The following is a 24345-nucleotide window of genomic DNA, read 5'->3' as shown; positions in this document are numbered from 1 at the left end:
GGTGATGTGCAATTTTTGTATACATGATAGAAGCAAAATTTATGATCTTTGCCAAATGAGCAATGACAAAAAAACTACACAGTAATGGTGAATGAAAAATAAAAATATAATGACAGAAAAATGTTAAAGGAATAAGAACTCACTTATAGCAAACAAATTTGGGATGGAATGCATATGACCACCATTATTTTCAGCAGAGGCCTCGTTTTCAGCAAAATTCACATAAAACCCAGGTGGCTGGATGTCTGGTGGGAGATCTGTCTGCAGCTTATTATGTACCTCCATATATGCCCCTTCTTTGTTAAGGTCACTATCTTCCTGCATTGGCACTCTGTGATCATTCATAACCGATGTTTCTGAGTCACATTGCAGGGAAGATTCATCATAAGAAAGTGCATTATGGCCCTCTGAGCCCCCAATTTTATAACTGAATCTTGAAGCTGAAATGTCTAATTGAGAATGAATGAGTGATCTTTCTGAATTTGTGGGGGTAGAAATTTGGTTAGCATCCTTCCACTGCATGTCTTCAGGAAGTTTAGAGTACCAAAGCGTAAAGAATATCAAACCAATGATCACAAGGAACATTGGATGACCCACGAATTCATGTTCTTGCACTAGGCTGAAAAAACCATGAAGAGAATAATATTTTAAATCAAGCTATATATGGTCTTGTCTAGAAGCCATATTATAGTAACTTCCTTTTTTATAAAAAAATAAATTTTTTCAATGAAGATAGTAAGAGATTAAAATGTAGACAAAAGAATACCTCAAACCCCTAGCCTAATCTACCTATGGATAAAAGCAGCACAAAAAGACATCTGAAAAATTAACATCGATTAAGCCACACCCACAAAGAAGCCATAAAGCCATATTCTCCCACAGCATTTTAAAGGACGCAACCTTTTTTTTAAATGTGGGATAACATAAATTTAGCTTCTGAACTTTGTTAATTTTTCTATTATACTGTCTCAACTTTTTCAATTTTTCTACTTTATTGTGAATAAAATGAGAGAAGGACATCTAAGATTGTTTAGTCATGTCTTATGTTGACCCCCATGTGATCCAGTTATAAGTGCGTTATGTTGCGTTCAAGGGTGTCAAACGGGAAAGATCTAGAATCACATGGAGAGAAGAAGTTTCAAAAGACTGCTTTTTCAGGAATTAGCAAGGAAGTGGTTACAAACAGAGCAGAAAAAAGAAAATGAAGATAGACAAATAAAAGAATGGATGTTTATGTTTGACATCATTTATTAAGAAGAAATTTTTTATTTTAATTTTTCAGTAAAACTTCTGGTTAAATGTACTTGGTTGAAGAAAATTTTCAAGTCAGATACTGAAATAGAAAAATAGGCAAAATTCAACCACCAAATATATAATTAACGGGCATTCCTAGCACCTTATAAGAACGTAGTACATAACCGTCCTAGCACAAAGTCAGCCTGCATAGGAGTCAGGACTGTGGCGCATGGTGGGATGTTATGATCTCAGTTATAAGATATGGAACTTGGAGCCTACACTGAAAGCATGGGATTCAGTGTGAGGTTTACATGAATATGGCTCTCCAATCTCAACTGTTAGCTTTTGAAGTATGTTTCTCCCAAGGTTCATATGATCACCATAAATCATTAACCCTAGTACTAATGGTTGAATTTGATCATCAAGAAAGGGGAAGATACAACAATTACATACGAAAGCACAAAATGTGATTACTTACCTTGACAAGCACATCAACTTTATGACTAAACAGATTAAAATAAATCAATACTTTACATTTATAAATGTATGCCAATTAATTAATGAAGTATAACATGTGAGGCAAGGATAAGCAAATCAAAACTTCTTTCATTTGAGTAATAGTATCACCACATGGAGCATATCGTGATGGATCATATACTTCCAGGAATTAACATTTCACAAGAATAGGGATTCTAATATGCAACTTCTATCTACATTTATACAACTTATTAAGCCTGGCAACAGAGAAATCCATACCTTCTAGCATTCTGATGCTCATCTTCAATGTCTCCTTGCATAAGTCGGTTAAGTATAGATTCCAAACAAACAATGAAGACATCCTGCTCAGCCAATGTATTTGATCAACACAATAGTAATAACAAATGGGCAGCTGATGAAAGCAAGGATTTCAACAACACCATGAACACTAAACAAATTATCATGATTTTGAATATAGAACCTTTTCCATGTATAGACTCCTGTTCTTTTTTGATAACTTGAGTACAATTCTCCTCATCCAGGTATCATAGATGCCATTGATAGTTGTCAAGTTAACTTCATCACCTTCTATATGCTTGAGAAACTCCAGTAAGACCTAGAAAATGACAGAAGAGTATATAACGTTGTCCATGTCCCTCACACAATATAGGCATATCACCAAATAAGAAAATAGGCATTACAAGGAATCAACAAAATAAAATTAAAATAAAAAAAAGGGCACTATCAAAAGAAAACCCATTCCACCCTATCGAAACCATATGGAATAGGTAAAGCTAATTATGTTGTTGATACAAGCATTATACGTCCTTTTATGCAATTGAATTCAGTATATATTGAAAAACATGCATGTGCATTAACACATATATATTTTTCTGTGTGTTCAAGCTTACTTGTCATAACAAGTTCATAATACATGTTTTTCCATCAAGAAGCAAGAAATATCATGCTAGAATATTTCAGTTAAAACATTTCTTCATTTTTCTTCCATAATACAGTGGTAAAGGATAAAGAACAAAACCAAGAAAAGTTCAAAATGCAAACACAAAGGTTAACGTCTAATTTAAAAAAATATTACCATGTCATCAATCGCATTACAGCTAGAAGTGTGAAAAAATGTGGTCTCATGATATCATTTTCCCAATTTGTCTGTATGCCTAAATACTTGCTTGTCAAACCAAGTTCACAATACATATTTTTCCATCAAGAAGCGAGGAAGATCATACTAGAATATTTCAGTTGAAAATTTATCCAGTTTTCTTCGCAATACAATGGTAAAGGATAAATAACAGAACCAAGAAAAGTTCAAACCCAAACACAAAGGTCAATGTCTAATTTAAAAGATATTACTAAGTCATCAATTGCAATGCAGCTGTAAGGGTTCAAAAAGTAGGTCAAAGCCAAAATGTACTCGTCATATCATTTTCCTAATTTCACAAAAATGCAAGTACACACATAATGTCAAAAACTTTTTAACTCCACATTCACCTTTTGAATTCTAGTGAATAACAGACGAAAAAATGAATAACAAGAGTTTAGCAGCATGATGTCATAATAACATTTTGGCATGAAAATTATACCGAGTATTTCAGCCGATTTGTGGAAGGGCAACTGTCCTTGCATGTTGCTTTCAACAACAAACTGAGTACACCACTTGCTTCTCTCCAATTGTGTTGTCTAACCAACTTCTGCAGAAGGTGGCATAATCTCTGACGATTTTCTGGTCGCACAGAGTTAATACCTAGCCCAAGAAGGTATGATGGTTTCGTTAAAGCTAATATGGCTCTTTTATAAAATTTTTGTAGTTTCGTGATATGGCAATCTTCTTCAGTCATTGCACTTAAATTGCTTTTCCGTTTCTTTGATTTGTTAGCACCATCTTTCAACCTCCCTGATTTGCTTTTCAAAACTTCACTATCATCATCTTCTGATGCAGGTGCATAATCTTCTGACATCTCTATGCACACAGCCACACAAACTCTGCACCTATTTAAAACGTCCTTCCTCTCCCTTCTGTAGTCATTAATTTTAGTTGCATGATTAGAAACAAAGGACTAACATAAATGCGAAGCATTAAACAGCAAGTAATCATTAATTACTATTCACCACAAACGTAACCATTAAGCATTATGAATAAGGCATCATTTGCAATTTTGCACTATTAACCATAAAAGTTACTCATAATCTGAAACGAAGCACTTCATGACTATGATATTGTCAATTCAAGACTTCCAAAGCCACAATAAACCAATTAATTTGACACTTGAAGAGAGAGAACACCTTTGCAAAAATATGCAGCCGAAGAAACAAAAGGTTAAAAGCCTAAACTACTGCAATTTTAAATAGAAAACATAGATCAAGGCTACATTTGTTTCATAGAAAATAACTTATCTTTGGAAATGTTTTCCATGGAAAATCTTTTTCGGGAAAATACATTATTTTCCAATATTTGGCTATTACTAAAAAAGCACTTGGAAAATATTTTCCAACCGTTGCTACAACATTAAAAAAAATTAAGTTTGACCATGCACTAATGCATTCATATTTATTATATTTTACATAGACTTATTAAATATATAAAAGTTTTAAGAAATCAAATAAAAGGTTGATTATCATAATAAAAGAAATATTTCTAATATTTTACTTTAATTTCATAAAATCCAAATAAAATTTCAATATCACTTAAACAAATAGGTCCAAAAAAGCAATACTAAAAACATTAGTCCAAGAAACAATCTATTATAAAAAAATCAAGCCACATACTGCATAGGCAAAAAAATTACTTGGGCCAACTCTCTAGTTTGAATTAACAATAAAAGTAATAGGTTAGATATGGACATATAATGCAGACAAGAGGGTTATATGATAATAAAATCACAGCAATTGTAATAAAGTTGTGCTAGGGTCTATTTTTATCCCAAAAATCATAGGAACCTCATTTTACAGCTTCATCAATTAAAATATGCAAACATAAAAAGGAAAAATAAAATCTCACTTTCAAACACCTTGATAGTTGTATGCTTTATCTTCAACTAATCACTAGCATCCTAATTCTAATTAACTTATTGCACTATTGGTAAATGCTCCTAGGCAAGCATCTTCCTAAGATATATTCCAACCAACTAATTAATTACTTATACTACTAAGAATATCTTTTTGATCACAAAGGTCAAATATCCTTAGTTGAGAGTGATGTTGAGAGTGACACATGCAATGACTTATGACTCCTACACCACAGCGGTACATAATTGTAACTTTTGAATAAAAAAGCAACTTCCTTCTCAAGTCTTAATCAAATTAAGGATCTCTTTTAAGTGTTACTGTTGAATTCACTTCGCATTACTAAAAAATAATATCAAAGCTTCATATTAGTAGAAGAGAAACGAACAACGAAAAGGAAACAATATCAATCTTTTATTCAATTATTAAGGAACACCAAATCCAATCTTATCACAAAGGAGTTACAAGGTATCAAATGAAAATGATCCAATGATCTGCATAATTTAAATGCGTTACTGCAAAAATCAAGAATGCTTCTGATATCCACTCTATTTCTATCAAGCTTGGGCCATTTTGACATTCAAAGGGCTAGTAACCTCAACGCTGTGCTCTAATGTATCAGCATGCATACTACCCAGTCTACCCACATGTATGCATATGTATGAATGCGTGGAGCCCAGATCAATCAAAGCAAGGACAAAAGTGTCAAAGATGGAGAAGGTACCTGCAATGACATCCGGCGCATCCCGCCGCTCCTGATGGCATAAGCCCTCGCCTGTGCTCTAGCCTCTGGTCTCTCCACAGTCTCAGAAACTGGTCTATCACTCCTAGTACCATATCCCTCACTACGGCCTCTACCTCTGCCTCTCTGAACATAGGGAGCTGGCCTCCCAACTTGGTGAGCTGGACGAGTCACGGTCATAGGACAATCCCTGATCATATGCTCAGTGGATCCACATCTAAAGCAAGCTCTCGTAGCTCCCCAACACACCCCAACATGTCTCCTGCCACACTGAATGCAAATTGGTAGACCTGGCCATGCAGCACCTCTGCCACTAGCAACAGATGTAGCCGGAGGAGCTGATCTCGTAAATATACCCCGACCAACTGTCTGGCCCAGTCTGACCCCCATCTGCGGTCCGCCTCTAAATCTCTTGCTACTAGACTGGATCCCTGAAGTCTGTCCAAACGTAGCACTCTGCAATCTCTTATACTGACTGCTCTGCTGGGTCCTCCGACCTGTCTCTCATTCCGAATGATCTCAAGCTCTGAAGCAACCTTCACCAACCAAGCTAATGTGGTGTGGGACTGGGATGTCAAGTGCATCCTGTACTCATCCAGTAACCCCTTCCAGAACTGCATACACCTATCTGCCTGAGTAGGGACCAACTTTGAAGCATACCTACTCAACCGCAGAAACTCCCGCTCATACTCGGAGACAGTCATCCGTCCCTGCCTGAGCTCAAGGAACTCTGCTATCCTCTGATCCGTGTATAGCTCCCCCACATACTTCTCCCGAAACTCAGAGAGAAAGAAATCCCAAGTAACATCCTCGGCTTTCACTGTCTTAACCATAGACTCCCACCATAGGTAAGCCTCTTCCTTCAGCAAGGAAACAGCACAGATCAATCTATCTGGAGGAGTACACTGCATTTGGTCCAAGATCCTCTCTGTAGCTCGGAGCCAGAATTCTGCTGCAAAAGGATCATCATCCTTCCGACCCATAAAATCCTCAACACGATACTTCCTCAATCTAGATACGTGGAAGACATTATGTATTCTATCCAGGTCTGGTGGTAAAGCTGGTCTATAGGCCAACAGACCCACACGCTCAATGATCTCATATGGACCAATGAACCTAGGACTAAGCTTACCCTTTCTTCCAAATCTTAATACCTTCTTCCACGAAGATACCTTAAGGAAAACCTTATCACCCACTGCATACTCTATATCCCTCCTCTTCAAGTCTGAATAGGACTTCTGACGATTTGAAGCTGCTTTCAACCTATCTTTGATAATTCTGACCCTATCCTCTATGTCTCGAATCAAATCTGGACCTATAATCTTGCCCTCACTCAACTCTGACCAACATAGTGGAGTCCTACATCTCCTGCCATATAGTGCTTCGAAGGGAGCCATCTGAATGCTCGACTGATAACTGTTATTGTAGGCAAATTCCGCAAGTCGGATGTACTTCTCCCAACTACCCTCAAACTCAATGATGCAAGCTCTTAGCATATCCTCTAAAATCTGAACAACCCGCTCTGACTGACCATCTATCTGAGGATGAAAAGTTGTACTGAAATGCAGTCTAGTACCCAAAGCCTCATGTAACTTCTTCCAAAACCTCGAAATAAATCTCGGGTCTCTATCAGAGATAATGGAAGAAGGAACTCCATGCAATCTCACAATCTCATCAATGTAGAGTTCCGCATATTGCTCCATCGTATAATTGGTCCTAAGTGGAAGAAAATGCGCTGACTTAGTCAATCTGTCAACTATGACCCAAATAGCATCTTTCTTCCTAGGTGTAGTAGGCAACCCAATCACAAAATCCATGGTAATCCTATCCCATTTCCACTCCGGAATAGAGATAGGGTGTAGTAAACCTGATGGGACCTGATGCTCTGCTTTAACCTGCTGACAGGTTAAGCATCTCGATACAAAATCCGCAATGTCCCTTTTCATAGCCGGCCACCAATACTGCACTCTTAAATCCCAATACATCTTATTACTACCTGGGTGCATAGAATACGGACTACTGTTGGCCTCCTCTAGGATACTCCTCCTCAAAGTTGAGATCTAGATTGAGGAAGTATCGTGTTAAGGATTTTATGGGTCGGAGGGATGATGATCCTTCTGCAGTAGAATTCTAGATCCGAGCTACAGAGAGGATCTTGGACCAGATGCAGTGTACTCCTCCAGATAGATTGATCTGTGCTCTTTCCTTGCTGAAGGAAGAGGCTTACCTATGGTGGGAGTCTATGGTTAAGACAGTGTGAGCCGAGGATGTTACTTGGGATTTCTTTCTCTCTGAGTTTCGGGTGAAGTATGTGGGGGAGCTATACACGGATCAGAGGATAGTAGAGTTCCTTGAGCTTAGGCAGGGACGGATGACTGTCTCCGAGTATGAGCGGGAGTTTCTGCGGTTGAGTAGGTATGCTTCAAAGTTGGTCCCTACTGAGGCAGATAGGTGTAAGCAGTTCCGAAAGGGGTTACTGGATGAGTGTAGGATGCACTTGACATCCCAGCCCCACACCACATTAGCTTGTTTAGTGAAGGCTGCTTCAGAGCTTGAGATTATTCGAAATGAGAGACAGGCCAGAGGTCAGAGGACCCAACAGAGCAGTTAGTATAAGAGATTGCAGAGTGCTACGTCTGGACAGACTTCAGGGATCCAGTCTAGTAGCAAGAGATTTAGAGGCGGACCGCAGATGGGGGCAGACCGGCCCAGATAGTTGGTCGGGGTATATTTACGAGATCAGCGCCTCCGGCTACATCTGTTGCTAGTGCCGGAGGTGCTGCATGGCCAGGTCTACCAATTTGCATTCAGTGTGGCAGGAGACATGTTGGGGTGTGTTGGGAAGCTACGAGAGCTTGCTTTAGGTGTGGATCCACTGAGCATATGATCAGGGATTGTCCTATGACCGTGACTCGTCCAGCTCCCTATGTTCAGAGAGGCAGAGGTAGAGGCCGTAGTGAGGGATATGGTACTAGCAGTGAGAGACCAGTTTCTGAGACTGTGGAGAGACCAGAGGCTAGAGCACAAGCGAGGGCTTATGCCATCAGGACCAAGGAGCAGCGGGATGCGCCGAATGTCATTGCAGGTACCTTCTCCATCTTTGACACTTTTGTCCTTGCTTTGATTGATCCAGGCTCCACGCATTCATACATATGCATACATGTGGGTAGACTGGGTAGTATGCATGCTGATACATTAGAGCACAGCGTTGAGGTTACTAGCCCTTTGGGTCAGAGTGTAGTAGTTGATCGGGTGTATAGAGATTGCCCTTTAGTCATTCATGAGTATGTATTTCCAGGTGATTTCATAGAGTTGCCTTTTCGGGAGTACGATGTAATATAGGGTATGGATTGGCTGACTAGACATGGGGTCATTGTTGATTGTAGACGTAAGAGGATTACGCTTCAGACTCCGTCTGAAGAGGAGATTGTAGTTGTGGGGGAGAGGATGGATTACCTCTCTAATGTTATTTCAGCCAGTACCGCTAGGAGAATGAAACAGCATGGCTGTGAGCCGCTCTTGGCCTGTGTACTTGATCCAAAGCGGACAATTTCTCTAGTGATTAGAGTCGGGGCGTGACAATTAACTTGGCGTATAAAGTAGTCTCATATACCAGGAGCTAAGTTGCACTAAAACGGGACACAATATGCGAAACGTACGGAATACGATTAATATTAATATTTCAAACAAATAAACAATTATTTATAATAAACATAAAATAAACAAACACTAAATTTCTTATTTCAATGATACAAAAGCAAATTAAAAAACAAACTTCATTTTTATTGATAATTAAAAAAACTTAGTTGATTAGCTTGGTGTATACAGTAGTTTCATATGCCATGAGTTAGGTTTCACAAACATATGACACTAGATAAAAGAATGTACTAGATACGATAATTTTAAAAAAATATAAGCATACAAACGCTTAGAATACAATACACTGAACAAGTAATACATTAATATTTTAAATAAATAAACAATCATTTATAATAAATTACAAACACAAAATAAATAAAAAATAATTAATTTCTTATTTCAATCACAAAAAAAAATTAAAAAAAAAAACACTTCATTTTTTATTGATAATTAAAAAATTTTAGTTGATTAGCTTGGTATATAGAGTAACTTCATATACTAGAGCTATGTTGCATGGAAACGAGATACAATAATTTTAAAAAATGCAAGACATCCACACGTTTAGAACATAGTACACTAAATAAGTAATACATTAATATTTAAAATAAATAAACAGTCATTTATAATAAATCATAAACATAAAATAAAAAATTCTTAATTTCAAATTTCAATGACACAAAAGTAAATTTAAAAAAGTACTTTATTTTTATTGGTAATAAAAAAAAATATCTTGGTTGAGTTTGTGTAAGGAATAGTCTCATACACCAAGAGCTAAGTTGTACAGACACGGGACACGAAATAGGGAAACGTACAGATACGATAATTTTTAAAAAATAGGACATTCATATGCTTAAGACACACTACACTCAATAAGTAATACGTTAATATTTCAAATAAATAAACAATCATTTACAATAAATCATAAACATAAAATAAAAAAATATTTAATTTCTTATTTCAATATAATTAGTTAAATTCTCAAAATTATTATCACTATTGAAAAATATATTAATATTGTGTATGCATTTTTTTATATAGGACATATCATGCATGGCTTTTGCTATTGCATACCTTATGAAAAGCTTCGCATATACTTAAAAAGACATATCTTAGCATTACAACTTTTCAGCATATCTCAATAAGATACAATTTATCATTTTATTATTTTCACGACCCATTTCCATAGGCCAGACCGGCACTAAAGCTCAGGTAAGCTTAAGGTCCCCAAAGCCCGTAGTAAGCTTAATCCAAATCCATACTCGCCAAGCAGATTTCTAGGAACAGTAAGCCCATATTCCTAGCCCAACTTCAACATCTCAAATCAATTTATGGTTCGGACCTATTTATAATACACTTAATTTATAAAATAGGCTATCGGTCCATACATGCATTAAAATAAATGATTAAAACACTCACAAGTTAATATATTCATATTAATACATGATTAGAAGCATATCAGTCCTATAATTGCGGAGTTCAAAAATGGCTAGAAGTAGCTAAACTCTTCTATATAATAATTAATTAAAATCAGAAACCAGATATTTACTTTTGTAGCCCTGCAAAGAAAAATGCAGAGCTTTAGGCGACTCAATGGGAATCCTATTTCCTTAAAACTTAAACAAAAGAGGAGTGAGTTTTGCAACTCAGTGAATAATAATAAATAATGCATAACACAGATATTCACGCAAAATGCATCATAAACTACTAAAGTGTGCATACAATCAATGAAGCATATGGTACAACATCAGCACTCACAAGTAATTTCACCTTCAAATAATCAAACAAGTGGAAATTAGTCAGTCGCGTCACCAAAACCCTCGACGCACCATCCTCCACATGGCTTGCCCTCTCAAACGTGTGCACCAGGGAGCCGATCCCCATACATTATCGACCGGTCTGATCCTCAATTGACCAACCTTCTCCTTTTTTTTATAATCTCTTTTCTTTTCCATACCAACAGGCAGCCACCCTATTATTCTCCATATCATATATCATCAGATGCACACGGGGCGCCGATCTCCCCATACATGGCCAACGGTATCGAAGATCGCCCTCATAAATCCATGGTGACTCACTTCATCTCAATTCCACACAAACAAAGCACAACAATTTCACAACACAAGTAATCAAACAGTTTATTCAATACAAGATGCACCAAATTAAAAATTAAATGCAAACATGAAATATAATTATAGAGTAATAATATAATAATAATATAAGTATAAAAATAAATACTAAGTTATCTTTTTTCTATATATAACTTTATTATAAAATAAATAATACGTGTATGCAAATGATGATTGCACTATTTATTATTACTCACAGTGATAGAGAATAGAAGAAGCTCTAACTCGGATTTTAACTCGGAGGAGAAGCAGATGGGCCGGTATGATCTAAAAATTAAGAATATAAGAAAAGAATTGCATCAAACAAAGCACTAATTTAAATAAAGAGTTAGGGAATTAGTCTAATAAATTATCTACGTATCTAACTGCTATAACTAGACTAGATTCTGCCAAAATTTCGACAGCACCTCTCTTAAAAATTGGACTATCTACCTGTTTAAATATCAAAATTTTCATTCAATATTAAATCAATCCACGCAGCCCATCCATCGGGCAAGTAATCAAATTAAATACCTATCCTCTTTCGATAACAATATCACCAATCAACCATAATTTACAATTTAAAATACCTTCAACTATTCCAGGAATATTATCAATCATTCTTTGCTTAAAGTATAGACAATATCATTCAACATTTATAAAATTCTAGACTAACTATTAAGAACCGATATTTCAATTAAATTACAATTTAATGAAGACGTCTAATAGGTAACCCAACTCGAAACTTAAACATATAACTAAAGCTTCATAATTTTCTCTGTCTTGACATAAAAATAAAACTTCTAGATATAGCTAAAGAGTTTTACCATGGAATCGTTAATTTAGCAAGAATATTGCTATCAAGCAGTAACCAACATAAGAGTATTGAAAATATAAATATATACATATATCTGTTTTCATACCAATTATTTAAAATGGTACGAAGTACCTGAAATAGCTACTGCCCCCAAGAAAGATATATTTTCCTTAACTTAAACTCATATTGCATTAAGAACTTGGTTTATGACTTCGCATACTCGGCCCAAACACTATAATTCAAGAAATCAACTAAATAATTACTGCTAGCTCAAGGAATTCAAGATTTTCTATTTAATACCCATAATATATCCCCTGGTTTTGCACATTTCTTGATAAAAATTCAGTTTGTAACTCATTCAAAATGGAAACAATTCAATAACTCCTTCCTAGGATATTGAGAACTTGAACATATAGCTAACTAACTATTTTCAACCTAAAGAATGTTTAATTCTTCACAAGGATTTCTAATAAACGCAATAATCTAACCATCTCAATATAGGGATCATTTATTGCTAATCACATTCACCTAAACAGTAGCTAGATATATAAATTTCTGCAATAGCTCATGTATTAGCAAATAATAATTGTTGTCATAATCATGCTACACTCATTCTTAAACTAAGATTACCTTAATCACACTAATATAATCACCAAAACATGTTTTAAACAAAGTTAGCAAGAAATTAATTTAAATTTTCTAAAATATTTATATGAACAGTAGTATCTAATGCTTTATTCTACAGTAATTCAATTAATACATTAAATTCTATAATTATACTCAATGAATTCATGAAAAATATACTGAAAAAGAGTCAACAATCAATTTACCTGGCTATGAATCAAAGTCTGGTTCTGTCGTCGTTAACTTGGCCGGAGGAGGGAACCGTGATGTGCGATGAAGAGCCAGAGACGAGAAGAGAGCCGACTTCGCCGGCTGGTAACTGGTGTTGCCGAAAAACGAGAAATAGCGGCTGAAGGTGGCTGTGCGGATCGGAGTAGCACAACCCGACACCTCCCCTTGCAGCGCTACACGAGACTGGGACCGAACGAGAGAGAGAGAGAGAGAGAGAGAGAGAGAGGGAACGGAAATGGAAAGACGGCTATAAAGCAGTGCTGGAGACGAGATGGTCGATCAACTATGGGCTGGTGTCACCAGAGAGTCGAGGGGAGACTGCGACGCGATTCCGATCGAGGCAAGAGCTGCTCTCGCTAGAAACGAACGGAGAGAGGGAGGGAGAATTAGGAGGCGCGCGGTGAGGAGGCGACGGCGGCACGGAGTGGTGGCAGAGGCGCTGGTCTCCGTTGGTCGGGAAAACGAAAAGGAAAAGAGGGGGACGGGTGAAGTCGGCGCTGAAGGGGATATGGGGGTTTCTAGAATTGTTTGGGTTAGGTTTTTTGACTGATTTGGTTTGATTCGGGTTCGGTTCGGTCCAAATCGTGATTTTGTATGATTTTCGATTTTCAATATGTTTTATTTGGGTTTTTATTTAATTGTGGGGTTGATTCAACTATATAAATTATATATATGCATTTAACTGGTTAAATAAATTCGTAGGGTGATAATTTATTAAAATTTTAAATGAAAAATTTTGAAAATAAAATTTCAAGTTGTTTCAATTTATATAATTTTACTATTTTTGAATGCTATTATAAAAAAACATTTCATCTTTTGATATTACTCTGCGCACCGTGCAAATTATAAGAGAAAAAAAGCAATTATATTTTTAGATAATATCATATAGGAGGGAAAAAAAACTAAATTAATATTAATAAGCAAAAATTATTTTATTTGAAAATAATAAAGGAATATAAGAGAAAAGAATTTAGATAATTTTCTTTTCAAATTAGAAGAAAAATAAAAAAAAATAATTTTTAGAGAAAAATTAATTTTATTTTTCTTTTATATCCAAAAAAATAAGTAAGAAAAGTTTTTCTGAAAAAAAATTTAGTCATTTCTTATTTCTTCTAATTATTCATTAATAAAAAAAGATACAAAAATAAATTTAAAAAACACTTCATCAAGCGATACACTAATTTTTAAAAAGTAGGAGATCCACACATTTAGGACACACTATACTAAATAAGTAAAATATATTAATATTTTAAATAAATAAAAATCATTTATAATAAATCATAAACATAAAATAAAAAATACTTAATTTTTTATTTCAATACAATTGGTCAAATTCTCAAAATTATTATCTCTATCGAAAAATAATTAATAGTGTGTATGCATTTTTTTTTATGCAGGTCATACTAAGGGTGTTAAAATGGGTCACGACTTGTGAATACGATTCCTCTAACATGCAAATTAAATGGGCTAGGATTGAAGTTAAACAAGTTCGTATCATAAACGAGTTATCTATTTATGACACGAATATAAATGTGTTGTGTCGCGGATTGACATGCGAATTAGGCGAATGACCTATTTATTTAGAAGTAAAGAGGTAATTTTAGTGTTAGATATAAATACTCTAACTAATATCTATTTAAATTTTATTGTTGTATTACTTTTTATTTTAATTATGAATCTTGAAGAATTTATGCATGTTACGTGTGAAAATTTACTTTTAAATATGATAAATTAAATAGGTTAAAAACTAAAAAAATATTATAAGCAGGTTAAGTGGGTCGCATATAAGTCAACAATCCACTTAATCTGTTTATGATATTAAGCGGGTTACACGAGTTATATATGGATCGACAGGATCCATTTAATATATTTATGATATTAAGCGGATTAAACGTGTTATATTCCTGTCAATCGTCTAATTTTTGTATTGTATTTGTGTCGAAATTATAAAAAATTATTTTATCCTTTAATATTGTACCGCGCATCGCGTAAGTTCTAACATTAGTTTTGTTTATAATTATTTAAAAATTTTTCATAAATATTATTTTAAAATTTTCAATAATATTTTTGTTTATGTAAAACATTAAAATAAAAATAATTTTTTAAAAAAATATTTACTTTAATATATATATATATATATATATATGTGGTAACGAAGAGCGGAATAATGAGATTCCCGATAATGCTCTAAATGAAATTAAAAATGTTCTAAAATAACCTTATTGATGACCAATTAAATTTTATTTTAAAATATTATGCTTAATAGATAATTAATGTTAATTATATAACAATTAAATTTTATTTTAAATATTATGCTTAATAGATAATTAATGTTAAGTATATATTAATAAATACATTTTATTTTTAATATTTTAATGTTATATAATAAGGCTATACATGAAAATTAAAAATTCTTTTATTTACTATACATGTTTTTAATTTTATTCAATTTAGGATTTAAATTATTTGTTAGAACTAAATACCTGTTACATACTTCATGTATTTATTATATTATTTTGCTCTCTTTTAACTCAATGGATAATAAAATAAATTTATAATCTATAACCTACATATATGAGGGAATAGAGGAGTAAATTATGAGATTTTCTAAAGTAATCTTAGTTTAATTCGGAATTCCCAATATATCATTTTAATTAATTTTTCATGCATTTCAATAGGAAAAATTAAATCTATTTATCTTTTTAAATATCCCTTTTAGTTGTATTTTTAATGCATTTTAATCGACAAAAATAGATTTCATTTATACTTTTGAATATCATTTTAATTCAAGAAAATATGTATATGAGTATATATTTCTGAAACGACCTGAAAATTTAATTTCGTAGAATTTTCATTTAAAAACCAAAATTTTTATTTCAACCAATGAGATTATACCAGTAGTATTTTATTATTGCTAAACTGGACCCGTAAACCAATTCGATTTTTCGAAAACCAAGCGAAAAAACTCGAAAACCAAGCAAATTGAGCCAAATCATTAAATTAGACCAAACCGGTTCGAATCGAACCGGAATGGTCTAGAAGCCAAGATTTTTCTTTCTTTTCTTTTTTTTTTTTTCTTTCCTTTTTCTTTTTTTTTCTTTTCTCTTCTTCTTCCTTGCGCCAGCGCCATCACGCGACCTCGCTGCCTCTCCTCTCTCGTTTTTCCGACCACCAGAACCAGCGCCTCCTCGCCGTCGACTCCTCGCCGCAGCAGCCCGCCTTCCTCCCCTTCTCTTCGTTTCTGTTTCTAGTGAGCGCAAGAGTCACAGCGAAGCTGGAACCTCAACGCGATCGAGACAGTCGCGTCTCCGTCGTTCCCTCCGAGCAGCTCCGGCGATGATCTCCGACGAGGTAAGTTGATTGTCCTCCCATTTCACTCCTTTAGAAATCATTTCGTATAGATTAGGCGATTTAACGCAGGTATTGATCAAAATGGGACTTAGGGATTTAAGAAATAAAAATTGGGATTTTGTTAGATATTGACATAAATTGTGGTAGTTGGCTATGGAACTGAGTTCTATATGAAATTTGCTGCGTCTTGGCGTAAGAATTGCAAGATTTAGGAACCAAGGTACCTCCGGCCACCATAGACGGCGGCGACAGCGGTGGATTCGGTGACCGGAATTCCTCATAGACAGTATATTCCAATTTTTACATAGAATCTAGTTTTGCAATTAGTTTGCACTTTGATAAGGTATAGTGTTCGAATCATTAGACGACAGAAATCGAAAATTAGGCTTCTAAGCCGTAAATATCACAGAAAGTTAAATTAAGGAGGGGTTGGTAGAAATGCAGTAGCTAAGTTATTGGGTATTCTAATCACATGAATAAATTGGTTGTTAGCTTATTTTGTTAGCATGACTTGAGATTAAATCGAAGTTATAGTTTTATAATAAGAAAACTTTTAGTGTTATTGATTTCATATACAGATTATGATATAAGGATAAATAGACACGTGTTTACAAGTAGTAACGGGTAAAAATATTTAGTTTTCTACGCCAAGACGAAGTTGAATTCATAAAACATGAATTAAAGTATGCTTAGGAAACCAAGATATGAGTTTACTTAGCACATACTTGTAGGTTGGACTCAAATTCATCGTAAGGATATAATAACCAGTAGGGTTGTTAGACACGTTAATTTGTAAGTTATACTTGGCTTATTAAAGGAAATCTAGGATTTAGTGTTGTATATAATTGGTTATAGGTCATGAAATATAAAATAGGTGCAGTCAAACAAACCATTTATTTGATTGTGATTAAATTTGAAAGGTGAAAATCAATGATGGGTATGTATATAAATGAGACTTATTGATTCAATTTAAGAAATTATTTTGTTTTTACTTATTAAGTAATTCATAGTAGATTATGGATTCAAGATATTGATTTTATAATTACTGTATAACGAAGAATGGTGGGTTGATAATGATAGGAGGATGGGGATTTTATTTAAAGTTCTTTGCCTGGTGGATGGGCTGCCGATTGTTTTACAGTAATTTAAACTAGATGTTGAGTATGATTAAGGAGAGATGCTGTCGGGTGTTCGGCGGAATATTTAAAGGCTAATAGGCCAAGTGTACTATTAGAAATCATTAGATGACTAATAGAGTTATAATAGGATACGGGTTACTATTGATTAAATTTATGGGTGCAAATAAGTGTAATACAAAAATTTAGTAAATGCTAATAATTATACTAAGATAAGATGAATAATTATTCTACTAATAAATCAAATAGATTATAAGTTAGAATTCAAACATTGATTGAGAAATCTTAAACACATAACTTCAACTGGGAAAATACGACAATTGCATTTAAGATAGTATACCATTTGTTTGAACTATAGGATAGTTTATAAGCTGGTCTTTAAAAGATTTCAATATTATTTCAGCAAGTAGCATTGTAAGTAGAACATAAAATTGTAATATCTGTAATTGTGTTCTTATATGTATATAGATATATAAAAGATTTTATTTATTTGTCAATTAGCTAAAGAAGCTGATTATATTTATGTGAAGCAATGAATGTTCAGTAATATTATTGGAACACGTTTGAAGGTTATTATAAGTTGTGAATTAATAATTGAATGTTGACATTATTATTTGGAGGGAGGAAGGGAAATTTAACTGTTTGATCGCCCGACGGATGGGCTGTGTGCATTGAATGATTAATATATATAATTTTGTGATATTTTAGCAGGTAAATAGTCCAATTTTTAGGGGAGGTGCTGCCGAAATTTCGATAGAACTTAGACTAGTTTTAGTTAACAATATAAAGTAATAAGTTTATTTAGAATAATTCTATAACTTAATACATAGTAAATAAAGTATTCTAATTATTTTACTATCATCATTATTTACTTAATTATTCAATTACTTCTTTATTTTCATTGTTATTGTTTATTATCATTATTATTATTTATTTATTTATTTGCATTTGAGTATGAATGTCTAATTGTGCATTGCATTCCGATGTTCAACTTTGCAATATTTCTGCAATTATTTGCAATGCTTGATTAGTTGTGATGTGACAATGCCTTGCTTTGTTTGTGTGGAATTGGGATGAAGTGGGTCACCATGGGTTTGTGAGGACGGTCGATAAAGCATGGATCCTAATTGTGATGAATTATGAAATTGGACCGTCGGCCGGGAAATTGGGAGATCGGCGCCCCCGTGTGCACCTACCGTACCGTTACCGTAAACCACATGTTGGTCTCTTTATTGGGCGCACCTGATAATCTAGATTTGATCGCAGCCCGCAGGGTGGCCTCCTGTTGTGTGCGCCTGATGATCTAGATTTGATGGAGACGACCGGGTTACCTCCTGTTGGTATGGAAAAGAAAAGAGAGAATGGAAAAATAATGAGAGGGCTGGTCAAGTGAGGATTAGACCGGTCGGCCAGTATGGGGGATCGGCTCCCTGGTGCACACGCTGTGAGAGGATGAGCCATGTGGGAGGACGGCTCATCGGGGGTTTCGGTGACTCCACTGACTAATTTCCACGTGATGTGATTATATGAAGATGTTAATAATTGTGAGTGCTGGTGATATGCCATTTGTGTGACTGGCTGTGTGAGCATATACCTAGTCGGATGACTAGGTTGATATATTTATACAATTGTGTGAATGCGTGTATTGTGCAATCATTATTATTCATTAATAAACTCACATCTCCTTTGTTTAAATCTTTCAGGAAGTAGCATTTCTAAATCCCAGCTATAACTCTGCTCTTCACCGTTAAAAAGAAATTCGCTAATTTTCGTATTGATCAATTAAATAGATAAATGTCCGAAGACTTATATGTATACATCCGTCAGTAAACTCCGCAGTTATAGAACTTGTATACTTTTAAGTTGTGTATTATTATAGATGGAATAATTCTGTGAGCCTGTATTATAACTATAGTGTATTGTAAGCAGGGAAATTTGTAAATGTTTAAAATTATATTGAGATAGCAAATTTGTAGTGTTTCAGGCTTACTAGGGGCCTCGGGGGCCTTAAGCTTACCTGGGCCCTAGTGCCGGTCCGGCCCATGGAAATGGGTCGTGACAATTTCTATTTGATCTTGTAATATTATTGTCCAATGATTTTTATAATTAATAGTTTTTTATATTCTTAATCATATTCTCTCGTGTTATATTGCTTTTCAGGATGTAAATCGAAAACTTTAATTCAACTATTGGAAATAGAACTTAAATTCTATTAATTTATTATGTTCTGAATTTTTTAAAATACAATTAAACACTTTATTATTAAACTACATTAATTAATTAAATGAAAATCAAATAAAATTTTTTAAACAAATTATTTCTCTTTAAATTTTTTAAAAAGGATGTTGTACACTTATTTGAATCATTTAATAAAAGCAATGGAAGTATGAAATCATAGTATTTGACTAATATAAAAATAAAGTTTTCTTTTTAATCTAATGAAATCCTTTTGAAAAAATAAGCTTTAAATGTTTGAATTTGCTATCATTTTTATTTTCAACTTTTCTATATTAAAAATGAAATAAAGAGAAAATTCAAGAGCTTTATTTTTATTTAATATTCTATTCTTTTATTTTTAAAATTTATAGAATTTTATTTAATTTTTCTATGATTTAATTGGATATTTTCAAAATTTTTTAAATAAATATAAAGATAATTAGACATTTAAAATTTTAATATTTTTTTCAAATATTTTTTATATATGACTTTGTAATTTTTAAATTTAGTCTCATTTATATCTTCTTTAAAACTTGATATAGTACATTTTATTGCCAATATTATTGTTTACAACTTTACATATCGATTCCTTTTAAACAACTTATTTTTCGATTCTGTGCAAAGACATGGTCCAAAATATTACATGCTATTGATAAAATTTCAGTTTAACTTCATCCGACGAAAATAATTGATGTGCAGATCAAAGTCATATCTTATATTTAGAGTAAGTCTTAATTTATTATATTAATATTATAGTGTCACAACCCGATTCTATAGGCTGGACCGGCACTAGGATCCAGGTAAGTTTAAGGACCTCGAGACCCGAAGTAAGCCTAGCTACAAATTCAACTATAAAAACGTGATTTCCAAACATTAAGCCCATACTGCAATGCGAAAATAAACCTCATATTTATATTATAATTCGGCCCTATACTATAACATCTTAAACATTTACAATTCGGGCCCAGTTTACAATACACACATTTATAATATGGGCTCACAGAATTATTTCGTCTATATTACTACACGACTAAAGGTATATAGATCTTACAACTGCGGAGTTCACTAATAGATAAATACAATTATATTCTTGTACATATAGTTATATAGCAATTTAATGATTGAAACTAGGAAATTTCTTTCTAGCTCAACGATAAAAAGAAACAGAGCTTAGACTGAAAGGAAAAGGAACCTACTACCTGAAAAGTTAAATAACTCATGTGAGTTTTATAAGAAGCAATAATCATTGCATGACACACGACTTCACATACATGTGTAAATATATCAATCTAGTCATCCGGCTAGTTATATGATCACGCAAATGGCATATCAACAGCAATCACAAACATTATCATCTTCACATGACCACATCACGTGGAAATTGGTCTGTGGCATCACCGAAACCCCCGATGAGCCGTCCTTCCACATGGCCTACCCTCTCATGACATGTGCACCAGGGAGCTGATTCCCATACATGGCTGACTGTCTAATCCTCACTTGACCAACCCTCTTCTTGTTTTTCCATTCTCTCTTTTTTTTTTTTCCGTACCAATAGGAGGCCACCCTGTGGTTTCCATATCATCCATATCATTTCATCAGGTGCACACAGGGGCACCGATCTCCCCATACCTGGCTAACGGGCAAATCTCATATTTTCAAAATTTCAAATCCCGTAATTTCATCATTTCCAGGACCGTCCTCACAACCCCATGGTGACCAACTTCATCCTAACTCCACACAAACAAAGCATAACATATCACAACACAAATAATCAAGCATTGCAATTTAATGCAAGCATAACAAACAATTAAATATCGTGATGCAACTGCACAATTAGACATTCATATTCAATTACAATTAAACAAAGGAGTAACAATTAACGATATGTTATAATAATTGACCTTTGTCAAACAAACAAATAAATAAATAATTTAAATAAGGAACTTTAATATAAATATATCAAGTTAAAGAATTAATCTAAATAAACCTATTAACTTAATTATTAATTATGACTACCCTAGATTCTACCGAAATTTCGGCACCCTAAAAATTCGATTAAACTACAATTCAATAACCAATTCTCAAAGCTCATCCATCGGGCAATTCACAACAACTGACCCGTCCGCCATAACCATATTCATTCATCTAACCATTTACTCAAATCACACAGCCCATCCGTCGGGCAATCAATCAGTTCTAAATCCCATCTTCCTCTAATCATGTTCCAATGACAATATCAATATACTATTTCTATAACACTTCATTTTAAACCTACAATTTACATCATAAATACTCGCTATTCCTAGCTTGATATTTTCACAGCTACCTTTGAATTCATCAATATTTATATAATTATCTAGTTATATTCTACATACCTCGACTTCCACTAACAAATAATCCACATTAAATATTCATATAAGATTGTTTTATGGTAGTTAAATTGGTAAGTTTCTAAAAATTCTTTTTTTTTTATCAATAACCTATTATAACTACTATTTATTTAGATTCGATTCTTATATCAGTATCGAAAGTGGTTAGGCCTTCCAAACCTTAGTTTCTCAGGATTACGCATCTAACCTCCATTATCCTACTGAAAATTCATCTTACTTTATTTGTACACAACCAACTAGTTTTAGGCTAATGACTATCTGATTAATTAATTAACTAACTCCAATTTATCTTTCTCATTTGGATTAACAATTATACTAAATGACTTGTATTCTATATTTTCAAAATTTAGTATGCTTATCTATTTCGATTAAATATTCAATTGAAAATCAACTTATAGATATAAATTAGAAATTTTATACCAAAATGAGGAACTGGGTCTTAGAATGTACCAATTGAAATTCGGATGACGATTCCATAATCCATGCAAGGAGAAGGAGATTCTGTCTCTAGGGGCCTCGCCGGAGGCTCGCCCATCTGCCGCCGTGCACAATGGATGAAAAATCCCAAGTAGTCTAGAATTTTTGCATTACAAACACCAAAATGTTTGAAACCACTCGTAGAAGCTGAATTAGGTGTCGTTTTGAGGAGATAATGGCTTGTTTGGCCGGATTTAGCGCCACAGTCCTCTCCACACCGCCGTCCATGGTGGTTTCAGTTCCTTCCACCAAAATCATCGTTTCTTGGATGAAAATTGTTCACCCAAGAGGGAGGAATTGATCGGAGCTCACCTTGAAGCCATTCGCCGCTTGAATCAAACTAGACATCGAAAAATCAAAGGTGGGGAGCTGTCGGAGGTGACAGCCGCGTTTCGCACCGTTGGGGACTCCTTTCGCGTGAAAGGAGGCCGGAAAAATGATCGGTGAGGCTCTAGGAACCGATCGCCACTCACCCTCGTCGTGCAGTGGTCGGAAAACGTGGTGGGAGGAGGAAACGTTGTTGTCGGCGCTCCCCAAGAAGAGAAGAAGAAGAGAGAAGAAGAAAGAAAGTAGGTCGGTTTCCAAATCATTCCAGTTCGGTCTGATTCAATAATTTGACTCGATTTTCAAAGATTTTAACTGGTTTTCAGATCTGGTTTGATTCATTTTAATTATTTTTGTAAGATTCTAGATCATTTATTCAATTTACTCAATAATAATAATAATAATAATAATAATAATAATAATATTTGATTTTAGGATAATTAATTTATATAGTGTCACACACACATATATTTATTTATAATAAATTAATAGTTAAAGGTCCATATTTATTTAATTTTTTTTTCTAAAGGTTCTCAACTCGGCAATTGCGATAATGTGTTTTGGGCTTGAACCCAACTCCGTAAACTTGAGCTCGGATCAGAATTAAACGGTATTTATAGCCCAAATAGTCAAAAATCTAAATTTTGATTTAACAAAAATTCAAAAGTTTCGAAAATAAAATTACAGGATGTTTCATATAGCATCATCAAATCATATAGTATTTTACAGTACGGTAAATGCAAATTTGTAGTGATTTTATATAATTAATTAATAACAAAATTATATATTTTTTCAATTAGATATCACAGTACAAGATATGTTACAGGATTTCATTGTATGTATAAAGTACAACATTAACTAATAATTGTATTTATTTTAATCTAAATAATAATTTATATTTTAATGTTATATAAATAACAAAATTAAACGAATATATAACGAGTAAAGTCAACGTGCAATGCATATCATAAAAGAACTAGTAATATATAAAAACAATATGCCTTTAGTAGTCATTTTATGTTTTAACGCTACTAAAACACGAACAATAATCAGCTAATCCCTATCAGTTATCAGCTACCAACTATCAATTATCAGCTACCAACTATCAGCTATCAGTTGGTATAAATCATTGAACCAAAGAGGCTCTAAGTGTCACTTGATTCGATTCAACAAGTTTGCATCGGGTTTACTAAGACTTAGTTTGGTTAAAAGTGGTTTAGCTTGATTCTAGATTATTCCAACGCCATAATTAAAAGTATTTAATATTTGTGATAATAATTAGTATGGTAACTACTACTATAAAACTATTTAGCTTATAGATTTTATTTATTTAAAAATAAATTTGATATTAATCTTAAAAATTCTCGGAATAGTTTTGAAGGTTCTGGAGTCTATAAAACTCGATGATGCAGCTGTGGACTTGGTCCAATTACCATTTGTGGGCTTTCGCCTGCATTGGGTCGCGTGTAGAGCCCATGACTCCAAACATAGGATTTTTGATTTAATAAAAATAAAAAACGTTTGAAAATAAAATATCTGGATATGTCATTTATGGGTTAGA

At 33.7% G+C, this 24345-nt stretch overlaps 1 protein-coding gene across 9 annotated transcripts in view; it reads right to left on the bottom strand.

Moving 5' to 3' along the window:
* The window catches only part of LOC105635730 (TAF RNA polymerase I subunit A), a 40639-nt gene extending 27252 nt beyond the window's left edge, over positions 1 to 13387 (bottom strand). For 3 of the 9 annotated variants that reach the window (XR_016321593.1, XR_016321592.1, XM_089723629.1), the window contains exons 1-5: positions 5456 to 5622; positions 3312 to 3744; positions 2195 to 2329; positions 1993 to 2075; positions 144 to 619 (exon numbers count right to left, since the gene is read on the bottom strand). Coding sequence is in view for 7 of the 9 variants with exons in the window: in XM_089723629.1 (XP_089579755.1) it covers positions 144 to 619; positions 1993 to 2075; positions 2195 to 2329; positions 3312 to 3744; positions 5456 to 5607 (1279 nt within the window). In the remaining 2 variants the exon portion in view is untranslated. Of the gene's footprint in view, positions 1 to 143; positions 620 to 1992; positions 2076 to 2194; positions 2330 to 3311; positions 3745 to 5455; positions 5623 to 10867; positions 11193 to 11435; positions 11506 to 12864 lie in introns of those variants that run through there. The other 6 variants (XM_089723633.1, XM_089723631.1, XM_089723632.1 and 3 more) reach the window with 6 other exon arrangements.
* Between the last annotated feature and the right edge of the window lie 10958 nt (positions 13388 to 24345).

Source organism: Jatropha curcas, chromosome 7 (genome assembly GCF_041381405.1).
Source record: "Jatropha curcas cultivar XTBG-Jc1 chromosome 7, XTBG_Jcur_1.0, whole genome shotgun sequence".
NCBI lineage: Eukaryota > Viridiplantae > Streptophyta > Magnoliopsida > Malpighiales > Euphorbiaceae > Jatropha > Jatropha curcas.
Note: the sequence above shows the minus strand (reverse complement) of the source record. Positions and strands in the feature narration are given on the sequence as shown.